The 14,291-nt window shown below is 33.5% G+C and overlaps 1 protein-coding gene across 4 annotated transcripts in view; it reads left to right on the forward strand.

Moving 5' to 3' along the window:
* Positions 1-14,291, forward strand: part of LOC106070028 (uncharacterized) — a 146,280-nt gene that overhangs the window by 102,271 nt on the left and 29,718 nt on the right. For all 4 annotated transcript variants that reach the window (XM_056036181.1, XM_056036194.1, XM_056036186.1 and 1 more), the window contains 18 exons: positions 106-269; positions 1,487-1,637; positions 2,128-2,555; positions 2,695-2,845; positions 3,133-3,584; positions 3,813-3,957; positions 4,272-4,500; positions 5,198-5,426; positions 6,039-6,177; positions 6,281-6,574; positions 6,745-6,866; positions 8,757-8,907; positions 9,241-9,647; positions 10,764-10,914; positions 11,730-12,133; positions 12,920-13,061; positions 13,365-13,593; positions 14,000-14,192. In XM_056036181.1, coding sequence (XP_055892156.1) covers positions 106-269; positions 1,487-1,637; positions 2,128-2,555; positions 2,695-2,845; positions 3,133-3,584; positions 3,813-3,957; positions 4,272-4,500; positions 5,198-5,426; positions 6,039-6,177; positions 6,281-6,574; positions 6,745-6,866; positions 8,757-8,907; positions 9,241-9,647; positions 10,764-10,914; positions 11,730-12,133; positions 12,920-13,061; positions 13,365-13,593; positions 14,000-14,192 — 4,181 coding nt within the window. The remainder of the gene's footprint in view (positions 1-105; positions 270-1,486; positions 1,638-2,127; positions 2,556-2,694; positions 2,846-3,132; positions 3,585-3,812; positions 3,958-4,271; positions 4,501-5,197; positions 5,427-6,038; positions 6,178-6,280; positions 6,575-6,744; positions 6,867-8,756; positions 8,908-9,240; positions 9,648-10,763; positions 10,915-11,729; positions 12,134-12,919; positions 13,062-13,364; positions 13,594-13,999; positions 14,193-14,291) is intronic.

Below are 14,291 nucleotides of genomic sequence, written 5' to 3' on the forward strand. Positions count from 1 at the left end.
TTTGTTGTCCTTGCCATATTTAGGACTTGTGTCTATTTATAATGCCTACATTTATTTAATGTAAATTTTAACAAACAATAAAACAATCTTCTTGCATGAATACAGGTTTGAAATACTTGGCTGTAATCCTAACCCAATTTCTCAAGTCACAATACGAGTACCTTTATATGTGTACACTACTAGCCCAGTACCATCCACTCTCACACCATCCATCCACCAGGGTGGCAGCACACAATCTCCAACACCACCAACCTTGACCACTCCTGCTGGTAAGTAAATAATTACAGATGTTGTTGTGCACTGGCATGTGTATTAATTATAAACAAGCATAATATAAAAAATCCTTTGTTAAAAACAAAGCTTATCTAAAGCAGAAGAATTTCGTATTTAAAACTATATCTACTTATAATGTACAAGCTATTTCCCTTATTTGATATCAAGCAAAATAATTAATTACCAATAATTAATTGACTAATTAACTTTTTGTATTTATTTATTCATGTTTTGTTAGGTACAAGAAATAATTTTTTAAATATCAACTTGATTGGATAATCCATGAAGGAGAAATAGCATTATTTAAGGGGACTAAACCTAACAAATTTAGCCATATATGTGAACACTGAAGTATTAGTTTCCCTTGTAGCTACTAAATGAAATAATTAATTACCAGTAATTAATTGTCTAATTGGTTACTTTTTTATATTGATTCATGTCATGTCAATGAAAAATTGTGCGCATGTTTAACTTGATCCAAGAATGAGAGTGGGTTTGGGAGAAAAAACATGTACACAATTTTTACCAGACAGACAGACAGAGTGAGTTGATATAAGCTTTGTAGAAAGAAAAAAAAAAGGCTGAGAGGAATGTTTCAACTTGTATCTTAAGATGTCAGACACTGTTGGTTAGTTTCAAGCTAACAGGTTTTAAGTTTAAGCAAAGATTTCCATGTCAAGACATATTCACAAACAAGATTTTGAAAAAGCTTTAACAATTGTAGATAAGATTTCTAAGATATATGGAGCATACATTTCTTCATAAATGAAAAGACTTTTAGAAATCATAGATTAAACCTAAAAATTGATTTCCCTACACATATTACATTTGTATCTCAGAATGGCTTATGATGGAATAGTGCTCTAGCATGTTTATATTTTAATAGTTAAAACTGTTTAATAGTGGATTACTCATGTTTTTTAACATAAGTTGAAACTGTTTAATAGTGGATTACTCATGTTTTCTAACATAAGTTGAAACTGTTTAATAGTGGATTACTCATGTTTTCTAACATAAGTTACAACTGTTCAATTGTGGATTACTCATGTTTTCTAACATAAGTTAAAACTGTTTAATAGTGGATTACTCATGATTTCTAACATAAGTTAAAACTGTTTAATAATAGATTACTCATGTTTTCTAACATAAGCCAGTAAATGTGTATGACAGTACCATACTTTTTTATGCTGGTAAACTGTATTCTTGTCTTCAGTATGTACCATCCCCATGGGTCTGAGCAGCCATTACCTAATTAGAAATGACCAACTGACCTCATCGTCCAACATAGACCAGACACACACAGCAGGTGATGGTAGACTTTACAACACAAAGTCAAACTCATCTGGCGGATCATGGATTCCTGGGTTAGTGAATATTATTTTACTTTTATTTTTTAAACTTTTATTCAAGCCAAAGAAATTCACCAATAATTAAAAGTGTTTTTGTATCCTAATACCATCAACTGAAGGACTAGTTTATGGTCTAAAAGAAGTTGAGATTCAATCTACTTATCATATTTTATTCTACCACTGCTAGCAAATAAGAGCTGCAATAGTATTGAGCAGAATATTTGTTGTTAGACATCAGACTTTGTGTTGCTTTCACTCTTCAATCTCTTATAAATGTTTTTTTTAGCCTGTATGCTTTGTATCTGTGAGTATCTGCTCTGAGGAAAGGTTTGTTGGTAGTGACCTAACCAATAGAATCTTTTTTTCTGTTTTCTATTAGGTATTGTACTAAACATCCTTCGAATGGGATCATTCCTAAGAACAGTAAAAATTTCAAAAGATTTAAACTGATTCTGATATTTTTAAAATTATTTTTCTACTAATATTTTTTTTTATTTAAAAAAAGGTCTGAAACAAATCAATGGATCACTGTCAACTTTAATGAGCCCAGACTTTTGTCTGGAGTTGTGACACAAGGCAGCCCAGATTCAACTCGTTGGGTGAAGACATTTAACATCTACTATAGTGTGGATGGTGTTCACTTTATACCATACACTTTGTACCCTGGTGATCAAACTCCTTACCTGTTCCATGGCAACAATGACAGTAACACACCTGTAAGAAACCTGTTCAATCGTGAAATCATTGCCCAGTATATTAAGATTGTTCCAGTGGAGGCAGGGCCAGGCGGCATAGGACTAAGATTTGATGTCTTGGGATGTACACAGCTACAACCACCTATACAGACCCCAACACCACATGGTGTAGTAATGACAACAACACTAACACCTGGAACGGGCACAACATTGGCACCAACTCTACCAGCTACAATAAGTTAGTCTGTTTTCAACAAGCTGTTATAACAAAATCTGTAGTTTAAAGTTTAGTATTAAACATTTTAAAAATATTCTAAAAAATATATATTTATAATTAATCAGGCTAACTAGGATTCTGTGACATTTAATCATTTCAGATTGTGATATTCCTATGGGTCTGACCAATCCCATGGTTATCAATGACAAACAGCTGTCATCATCTTCAGTACTGGATACATTACATGGACCAACCAGAGGGAGACTTTCAACATATGCAGATGGATCTCTAGCAGGAGGATGGTCTCCAAGGTTCTATTCTATACTTCTCATTATAATTAAAGAGCACTACATTTTTCTTGTTAAAAACAATTTTAGACCAAATTATCTTGTGTATTTTTCTTTAGTTAATTTGGCAATTTTTTAGACTCTGTAAGATTGTAATATTGGTTTGTTCAATAAAAAGTATACAACACAATTTACAAATTAACTGCATACTGATGAAACAGAATTTATCCAACAGACATTGATGTGAAATTAAGAGTTAATTAATAAAATAATAAGAAATAACCTAATGGCAAAACATAAACATTTTTCAGCACCACTGACAATACTCCATTCATCCAAGTGGATTTCCTGTCCTCTTATCCAATCTCTGGAGTAACCACTCAAGGAAGTGCTGATCAACCATCCTGGGTCACCAAATACACAGTGTACTACAGCACAGATGGTACCTACTTCAGACCAGTCAGAGATGTAACAGGCAACCCAATTATCTTCAATGGCAACAGTGACCAGAACACACCAAAGACCAACTTTTTCCCTACCATCTCAGCACAATTTATACAAATTCGTCCAGTTGAGTCCCACAATTCAATAGCGCTGAGGTTTGACTTGTTTGGCTGCAAAGCTCCAAATCCAACCTTTGTGCCTCCCACGCCCTACTCACCAACTCTGGCGCCAACAATTTCAACAATCACAACTGCAGCACCAAACACTGTAAATCCTCCATCCATTACCACTCATGGACCTTACATATTAGTCCCTAATGGTAAGCTGAATAAGTGTTGATACTGTATAACAATGAATATTCATTTGACAATAAATTTTTGGGCTTGCAGAATACTGCAATCTTCATTATTTATTCAACTCTTAGCCCATTAAATTAATATAATTTAATTGATCACATTCTTTTCAAATAGTGACAAAGCTTAATAACATACTGCTATAATTTTCAACTACCTCTTCCAATTAAATTCATTCTATTTGATATCTGTAGTTCCTGACATGTTATGCAACGTGCCCATGAATGTTGATGTGCCCACTATGATGCCCCCAAGCCACTTCCAGTCCTCCTCTCACTCTACACCACAGACAGCAGCTTCAGAAGGCAGGCTTAACTCTGTTTCATCCTGGATACCTCTGTGAGTAGAGAATTGTATTAGTTTTCACTTACACTCTCTCATAACAGAATGGAGATTCTTAACATTTTTAATGTAAAAATATTACTATGTACTTAAAAGTAACCTTCTTCATTTTTCTGTTTCATTGATATTGAAATGTTTTATTGTTACTTAGTTGAACTCACTTGTAGGAACACTGTTAGATCTTAAACTTTTATAATCTAGGCAGCTTTAATTGTGTTCAACTTTTATCAAATGCTTTTTATCTATTAAGTTCAAAATTAGTGGTATTATTTCTACAACTATTCTTGATACTTTAAAACAAATGTTTGCAGTCTTGCTGATCAGAACCAGTGGCACCAAGTTGACTTTGGCACTGCTCAGAACTTATCTGGCATATTAACACAAGGTAGCCCTAACGTTGACCGATGGGTTTCATCATTTAGTATCAGTACCAGTATGGATGGCTACACTTTCTTCCCAATCAGAGGCAATGATGGAAAGCGTTTGATCTTTACTGGCAACTATGACAAGAATACATTGGTTAGGAACTATTTCCCTCATGTAAGTTTGAATAGTATATTCTATTTCTGATTGTTTATTTCATTTTTTTTTTCCAAAAATGATAACAAACTTTATGTGTCTCAAATACCTAGAACACTCAAGGAAAGTAATGTTTAAAAGTCATTCATTTTTTCTGGAGATACTCATGCATTTAATGGAATTAAGAACTCACAGATGAAATTCTACTGTTCCAGAAAAGAAGAGCATGTTTTAATTTTAAAACTGACTTAACATCTCTTATACTTTGTATTTTTTAGTGTCATTCTGTGATGTTATTTTAAATGCAAATAAACTAGCAGTAAGAAGAATGTGGAATATATGAAGGATTTGGTAAACAGCTAAACCTCTTTAGTTACAAATCTGGAATATGCTGGGATATGGATTTAAGAATTTAGATTGTCAATTCAGCCTAAGTAGGTATTTGACCTCTGACCTTTATTTTAGAGGTTAAAGGTGGTTAGATGTTGTACTAAATCCAAAAACCATTATTGAGAGTTTCCAACAGAAACATATTAGCTTTTTATTCATTGGATCCCAAGGCTCTTTTTGGGGAGATGAAAGGCTTAGTTGTTTTTTATTTTTTAAATTGATTTTTACATATATTGGTATTTTTATGTGTTTTGGTTGTCTATTTTCTGTACAAATGTAATCAATCATTGCCATTTAGCAATAGGAAAATGTCATTTAATATTTACAGCTTATTGTGGCTCGCTACATACGCTTGGAACCAGTAACGTGGTCACCCAATGGACCAGGGTTGAGGCTCAATTACATTGGTTGTTTCTCTGTTGCTGTGCCAACACCTAGACCAACTCTTGCAGCCATTACTCTAGGACCAACATTTAGCACCCCTAAAGTGACTACCACAAACCAACCACCTTCTGATTCTCCCATGCCTAGCACAAGAGCACCCACAGAAAAACCATGTAAGTATTGTCTTCCTCATTGTGTTTATGTCCATAGTCATCTTTTATTATTTGTGAGACATCAAGTTGAATGTTATTCAAACATGTTTTACTTTAAGAATATGTTAGTTATCTAAAATATATATATTACACCGAAATCTAACAATTAGTACCATTGTCCTTAATTTGAGAACATAGCTACTCAGAACATATACTTTAAAAATTCTGCATGAAATATTAATGATAATACTAACTTTATTATCCCTACAATGGTAAAAAATTTTACTCATAATAATATTACAATGTCGCAAATGAACTTTAGGTTTATACAACAGTCTTAAGCTTTTTAAGTGGAGTTTACATCAGAAGTTTGTCTTTTTTTTAATAATATAATTGCTATGGGAGCATGAGTTCTTGTGTTTATTTGTTCAGTGATTTGTGACTTATATCATCTCTTTAATGTAAAAGCTTAAAATAGTACCTATGCAGTGTAGTAAACCATTGTTAAAAATGTGAACTGACCACTGGATCATGATGTATTTCATCTGCTAAAAACAATTTGTTTATTTTCAAAAAACATTTTTTTTTACTTCTAATGCTTATAATTATGATTTTTTATTTCATTACAATCAGTGTGTATTAAAGAAATGGGTGTACAAAACCAGCAAATTATTCAAGACTCACAAATCACTGCTTCATCATCAACACCTAACCATGGCCCAGGATATGGAAGGCTTTCACCTAGTGACTATCTAGGATCTTGGATACCCCTGTATGTACAAAAAAGATCTTCTCATGTTGTCATTTGTATTGTTATTGTTATAGAACATGGCCCTATCCATCTTATCCACATTTCTATTGTTACATTCTTGTAGTGCAACTGATCAGTCCCCATATATCCAAGTGGACTTCAAAGAAGTTAAGCTGCTCTCTGGTGTTGTGACACAAGGTGAAGGTCATGAGGACAAATGGGTTTCCAGCTACAAAATAGAGACAAGTGTAGATGGTGTCCACTTCTATCCATACTCAGATAACCAAGATGGTGTGGCCAAGATATTTAAAGCCAATGTGGATACTAACTCACCTGTGGCCAATTTTTTCAACCTGAATCTACTTGCTCAGTTTATACGCATCATCCCAGTCAGGAGCCACTCTGCTGTAGCCATGCGGTAATATTGTGTTATTAATATTTAATCATGTTCATTTACAATTAATTTCTTGTAGTTAATATCCTTATTTTACAAGTTAATGAACTCATTCATTAAAAAATAAACTTTTTATTCAAATTGTCTAAACATTTGTATAAAAATAATCTTATTTTGTTATTGTTTCTTAACAGATTGGATGTTTTTGGCTGTAACCCATCTACTCCTAGAATTGATGGCAGTACTCATGCTCCGCTGTATACCACACAATCTAAACCAACCACAGGAGTTCCTAATATTCCACCACAGTTATCTGGTAAAGCATTTTTTTTTAAATTTATTTAACCATGATTTGCTGTCTCCATAATCTTGTGGCATATATAAGAGGCTTAATTTCATGGCGTCAGCTTCAAAGGGTTAATTGTGTAATTGGCTATTAAACTTTTACAAAAAAATGGTTAGCTCTTGATTTTAAAATGATTTAAGTACAAAATACTATTTTCTATTTACTTTGTTTATCAAACACTACTAAAACTGTGAACTTGTACAAAAAAAATTGTATTTTTAGATTGACTGTTTGCATGGGCGTAGCCAGGGGGGGTTCTTGGGGTTCAACCCCCCCCCCCCCCCCCCCGAAATGAAATCCCCCCCCCCTGGGGGGGGGGGGGGCGGACGGAATTAAGGAACTGATTTTTGCTTTCATTTTGTTTATTTTAGGTGAGATTTTAATACTAAATCATCACTTACCACAGCACAGCCAAGGCAGTTTTGAGTTTAAATCCCCCTACCAGGGGGTTTTGAGATTTTAAAAATGCAAACAATCCCCAAATTCCAACAGCACAGTTGAGGAAGATTTTGATTTAAAAAACCCATCCAAAATTTACGATAACCCCATCTTCAATATAAAAAAAGCAAATTACACACTCAAAATTCTATGAGCGTAGCCAAAGGGGTTTTGAGTTTAACCCCCCTCCCCCTTCCAGTTGGGGTTTGAAGCTAAAAAGTACCTCTTCAATATAGAAAAAAGCAAATTACACACTATAAAATCTATGAGCATAGCCAAAGGGGTTTTGAGTTTAAATCCCCCTCCTCCAGATAGCTTTTTCTTTAAAGTTTAAAACCCCTCCAGATGGTTTTGAGTTTAAAATTCCCCTACAGAGCGTTTAGAGTTGAAAACCTCTCTCTTCAATATTATTTTAAAGCAAACTACAGTCACCAAATTCTATGATCATAGCTAAATGGGGTTTTGAATTAAAAACAAAACAAAAAAAACAGAGATTTTTTAGTTTAAAACCCCTCAACAGATGATTTGACGAAAAAACTTTCCTTTTGGATATAAAATCTAAAGCGAAATACAGGCATGTAATTCCAAGAGCGTAGTCAAGAAATGTTACAAATTTCTACCAGTGGCTTGGGCTCCATTAATTAAGTGTGAATAGTCTTCTGCCGAAATTGAAAATCATTAAATGTGTCTCAACAAAGATGGCTAAGACAGATTTTAGGAGTCAGTCATAGAAATCGGGTCTAAATCAAAGAAATCATATGCCGAACTGGGAGTCGAATCCTTAGTAAGGTTGTGAAATAGCGTCGCATGAGAGTTTTGCGGGACATGTTTTCCGACAAAATGAATTACGCAAAATAAGAGTTGCGGAAACAGCTTGCCGGAAAATGCGCCCAACGGCGCTATAGGGTCTAAGTCAGTAACAATAGCACATTAGGTTTTGAAATAAAACTTTTTAATAGCAAGATAATGCACTGTAGATACCTCAGAATATGCATTTTGTTGGCTTTCAATACCAGAAATAGTGCCCGCGCTGGGGGAGCGCTGCGAACTCCCCCAGACCCCCTTGCTAGCGAGGGCGGGGAGTCTACAATAAACAATAAACGTCTTCCGAAAAGGTCAGAATGTAATAAAGATTAATTATGTACACACACACACATATATATATATAATTTTTTCCGCGGGGGGGGGGGGGGGGTAAGGTAGGGATTTCCCCCCCCCCAAACCCTCCCCGAAAAAAAATCCTGGCTACGCCCATGACTGTTTGTATTATCCTGTTAACATTTAGAATATGTTTCATTGAATAATATTTTGTGTTAATATTAAATGCACTTTCTTCTCCATGCTTTTACATTTGGCTGTGATCATATATGTTATTATTACTTTATTGTTTGATATTGTACTATTTCTAATGTATTACTTCAGAATGTACTATACCAATGGGTCTGTCCAGCCACTACTTGGTAACTGATGACCAAATAACATCCTCATCTAACATTAACACCAACCACTCAGCTTTTGAGGGAAGACTCTATAACCAACCTTCTACCACTTCTGGTGGATCGTGGATTCCAAGGTTAGACATCTTGTGGTATCTGTGATCTTGAAGTGTCTGGGGTTTTTTTTAATACTTGCAAATTTGACGGATTTAACACCTTTCTTAAGATTAAATATCCATGAATGCGTCTGAATATTTTAAAATGTATTTTCAAGAAAATATACTAAATTGACAAGCTTTTAAGTCCTTTTTTTCCTTTAAAAAAAGTTAATATATGAATAGGTGAAGAATTTTGTTATTTATACATTCTGAAATTATATGTATACATTGCAGCTAAAATCATTAGGTCTATCTGATCATGATATGATCTTATTGGTAAAGGAATATTTTACTATTAATGATATCTTCCAGTTCTGGAGTCAATCAGTGGATCACTGTCAACTTTAATGAGCCCAAACTTTTGTCTGGAGTTGTGACACAAGGCAGCCCAGATTCTTCTCGTTGGGTCAAGACATTCAACATCTACTACAGTGTCAATGGTGTGGACTTTATTCCATATACTTTGTACCCAGGGGACCAAACTCCTTACCTGTTCCATGGCAACAATGACAGTAACACACCTGTAAGAAACTTACTCAACCGTGAGATCATTGCCCAGTACATTAGGATTGTTCCAGTTGAGGCAGGACCTGGTGGTATTGGTTTAAGGTTTGATGTACTTGGCTGTCAACCACCAACACCTCCACCCATCATTCTAAAACCCCCAATAGATGTTCATACTGGATCAACACTAGCACCACATCTGACTACTAAACCAAGTAAGTAGATCTAAATATTCACATTTATAATAATAGTAATAATAATCTTTATTATCCATTAGGAAATTTGTCTTACAATTTGTGCATTTCACCAAACAAAGGATTATAAGTATAGAAAACCAAAATGTACATTCACACCAGACTCACTCATAATTTACATGGGAAAAGTTTATATCAGAGAGTTTCTATTTAATGGTTTGATTGCCATGGGAACAAAAGAGTTTTTGTGTCTGTTTGTCTTTGCTATCTGTGTCTTGTATCTCTTTTGTGTTGGTAAAATCACAAAATTCTGACTCGAAGGGGAATTTTTTATTTCTAGAATCTTTTTAGCTTTTTTATGGATGTTTGTCTCAAACAGCTGCCCAAATGGGGTTTGTTTTTGCCAATGACTTTACCAGCAGCATTTAGGATTCTATGAACATAAGTTATTCAGTAGTTTGTTTTCCTTGGGAATGGGGAAGGGCTGCTTGATCATGTGCTATTCACTCCAGACTGCTATCACAACAGTCCCAGGTTTGAACCCTGTCTGCCATCTTCTGCTGTCCTCACATAGGACATAATAATCTTATTTCTGAAAGAAGTTTTTTTCTAGCTCAATGTAGTATGTGATTTTTTTTTTATATACGGCATGATGAAATGTTTATAAGTTGTTGATTCCTTTTGTTCTAATACAGACTTTTGTACTGGGTGACTTTTATAGCTAGATATTTTCTTTAACTATTGTTTCTTTATCATCACAGGTCTAATTCTAATAGTATTTAATGACTTTCAGAGCTAGATATATTCTTTAGTGTTTTTTGTTTTTTTTTAGTGTGAACCTTTTTACCTAGATATATTGTTTGTTATAGATATGTTTTCTAAGCAAAAATTTTCCTAAAGTAATGTTTAACATTTGTAGCTAGGATAAAAGTGGGTGGTTTCTTTGGATAGCTTACATTTTTAGAAGTGTCTAATTGATGTAGATACAATAGATCAAATGTATCATTTTTTGTCAAGTCTTTCAAATTTCTTTAAATTAACTTTACATGACTTTGGATCATGATTTTCTATTTTCTATGATTTTTCTTATTTTTGTGTTTTATGCATGTGTCACTTACTTCTCTGAACTATTTTCAGCATGTGATATTCCAATGGGTCTCACCAACCCTCTGGTCATTAGTAATACGCAGTTGACGGCATCCTCCTCCCTTGATATCCTACACTATCCTTCTAGAGGTAGACTCTACACAAGTAAAGATGGCTCACTAGCTGGAGGCTGGTCACCAAGGTGAGTCATTACATGCATTAGGTTTGTCTAAAAAAATATTGGTGAAAAATGTATTAACAAAAAACATTCAAAACTGCTTAATACCATTTAAGTTTTTAATATTTTTAAATTAAAGTTTGTTTTCAATAATTCTTGTATAAATCTTATTTGTAAAAAGTAGGCCTATAATTTATATATATATATTTATATTTCAGTACAAGTAAATCACCAGCAGTCAAATTTATCTATTGTTAAATGAATGACACTATTTTATTACTGATTATCACTTCGTGTTTTGAATTTACTAACATGGTTTAATTTATTTTGTAAGCTATAGTTTATTGCCCAATCAGTTTGAGGATTCGGTGTTAATATTAGTCATTTCAAATATTACTTAAATGTTTTTTTTCCATTTTAATCCTACTAACTTGCTGAACAAAAAATGCTATTAAAAAATTCACAGAAATTTTTGAAAGCTCGATTTTTTTTATTGTGACACATATTTAGCACATTTTTAATACAAGGACCAAAGATACTGAACAATTTCCCATTAACTACATGCCTCACTAAAGAAAAGAAATTTAGATCTATCTTTACACATTTTTTAAAGAATTATTCTCCTCATTATTGCTGTTTTATGCCTGTTATATTCTCAAAAATCCCTTAAGCCACCATTATTATGTTTGGTAAAAGGGTTGTATACATTAAATTATTACTATTGTTAGTATGATGACAATTTTTTTGTGCACACTGCACATGAAGCTTTTTTAGGTAGCAGATATTAAAATATTTACTTTGCTTTTTAATTCATTTTTTTTTATATTTTTAATTCACAGTGCTACTGATAATTCACCATACATTCAAGTAGATTTCTTAACTCCTTATCTAATCTCTGGTGTGGTCACTCAAGGAAGTGCTGACCAACCATCATGGGTCACCAAGTACACAGTTTACTATAGCACAGATGGTACCAAATTTGAGCCAGTTAGAGACAACTCTGGAAACCGAATTATATTCAATGGAAACACTGATCAGTACACCCCAGTATCCAATTTCTTCACACCTGTTGAAGCTAGATATATTCAAATTAGACCAGTTGAGGCTCATGAGTCTATTGGATTGCGATTCAATGTGTTTGGCTGCCAGGCACCAACCCCACTTCCATACATTAATGACGTCACACCAACACCTGCAATAAAGTCAACAGCTCCCACTGTAACACCATTCCCACCATCTATAGGTATTCTTTTCATGAATAGCTTTGTTTTAGTATGAATTATTTAGACAATTAGGCTATCTAGAATAATCTGCTCTCTCAGTTCTGCTCCTCCCCTAGTGCATGTGTTGACTATATTTTTTACCCATTAATCTTTACATCCATTAGAGAACTTGATATAAAACAATGACCTGTCCACATAAAAGTAATCACTTGCTAGATAACTGATCTAAAACAATGACCTTTCCACATAGAAGTAATCACTTGCTAGATAACTGATCTAAAACAATGACCTGTCCACATAGAAGTAATCACTTGCTAGATAACTGATCTAAAACAATGACCTGTCCACATAGAAGTAATCACTTGCTAGATAACTGATCTAAAACAATGACCTGTCCACATAGAAGTAATCACTTGCTAGATAACTGATCTAAAACAATGACCTGTCCATATAGAAGTAATCACTTGCTAGATAACTGATCTAAAACAATGACCTGTCCACATAGAAGTAATCACTTGCTAGATAACTGATCTAAAACAATGACCTGTCCACATAGAAGAAATCACTTGCTAGTAATTTAGTTCTAAATAGTTGTAAGAAAAGTCTTTACCTCTAAAAAGAAATGTATTCAACATTTGTTTTTAATCCAAATTAAAATTATTTGTTTACTTTCCTAAATGAAACTAAAAAAAATATGAAACTTACATGTGAATTATGAAAAAAAAACAATTTTTAGAAAATATTTTTATTATTGTTTGTAATAGTTTTGAAATTTTATACTTATGACATCTAACATTTAACAATAGGCACTATTTGCAATGTTCCAATGGAGGTTGAGTTCCATGGATCACTGCCTGACTCTCAGTTATCTGCTTCAAGTTCTGCTGGTCCACTTACTTCAGCTGCATCTGGACGACTTTTCAACAAATATACATCTTGGATTCCAGCGTAAGTTAAAAACCACATCAGTTTTATGGGAATTATATTCATGTAGGAAAGTGTGTTGAAATGTGTAAGATACTTTATTTATTAGAATGACTTCCCTTTGTCTTTTTGCTTGTGTATTTTAACTTTATTCTCCTGAATAAATAACCATACCGATCTTATTATTTTATATCATATGAAATATATATATATATAGGCCTGTATATATATATATTGTAGGTTTTAGCAGGGACTGTGTAGATACATCAAATACTGTACTCTTGTAACTACTGTAAGCCTTTTTATTATTATTATATTGTTTTTCAGCACCTCTGACCAGAACAAATGGTTGCAAGTTGATTTCTTGAGACCAGAGGAGTTGTCTGGTATTCTCACACAGGGTAGTCCTAATGCAGACAAATGGGTCTCAAGCTACACCATTAGCACTAGTTTAGACGGCTATAACTTTTATCCCATTCGTAACAGTGATGACAAGGTTATTGTCTTTTATGGCAATTCTGATAAGGATGCTGTCATGAGAAATTACTTCCCTCGCGTAAGTATTCATAAATTTTAGTCTTAGACCCTATTATTAACATAATTTTATTTCATAATGCTCTTAACTTTTTATGATACACCACACCTCCTAAATGGGTGTGCTGCTTAAACTCCTATCTGGCATCTTTTCTTTACCTCCTGTCTCTTCTTGACAGTGTTATTCTATTTCATTTTCCTAAAGGAACTTTTTGAAATCCAACTTTTTTTTTAAGTTAATTTTTTTGGGGTGCTTTTAAAAGTCAAATACTTTTAGATCTGTCAATGCTGATGTAGTCTTAGAGTATTTTTTTTATTAGTATAAAAATTATTATAAAACTGCTTATCAGGTTATTGCGCTGGAGTAAAAAGAAAATAGTGAAAACAAATAGTAAAAACAAATAACTATTTCTGCAATAAATTAACAGGTTATCGTAACAAGATATGTAAGAATAGTACCAGTAACCTGGGCACCAGATGGTCCAGGCTTGAGAATCAACTATATTGGCTGCTTTTCATCCACGTACTCCACTCTCAGACCACCTGTTCCATTTATTAATGATGTGACACCAACAACTGCTGTCCCAACAGGACTTGTCACATCCCCAACCAAGGCACCAGGTAATGACTTTAATATCTTCTTCTACTACTTTGTACTTATCAATAGTCCTAGAATATTAAAGCACCATATTGTAAAGACTTTTTCTTTATTATCAAGAT

The sequence above is a fragment of the Biomphalaria glabrata genome, chromosome 1 (genome assembly GCF_947242115.1).
Source record: "Biomphalaria glabrata chromosome 1, xgBioGlab47.1, whole genome shotgun sequence".
Lineage (NCBI taxonomy): Eukaryota > Metazoa > Mollusca > Gastropoda > Planorbidae > Biomphalaria > Biomphalaria glabrata.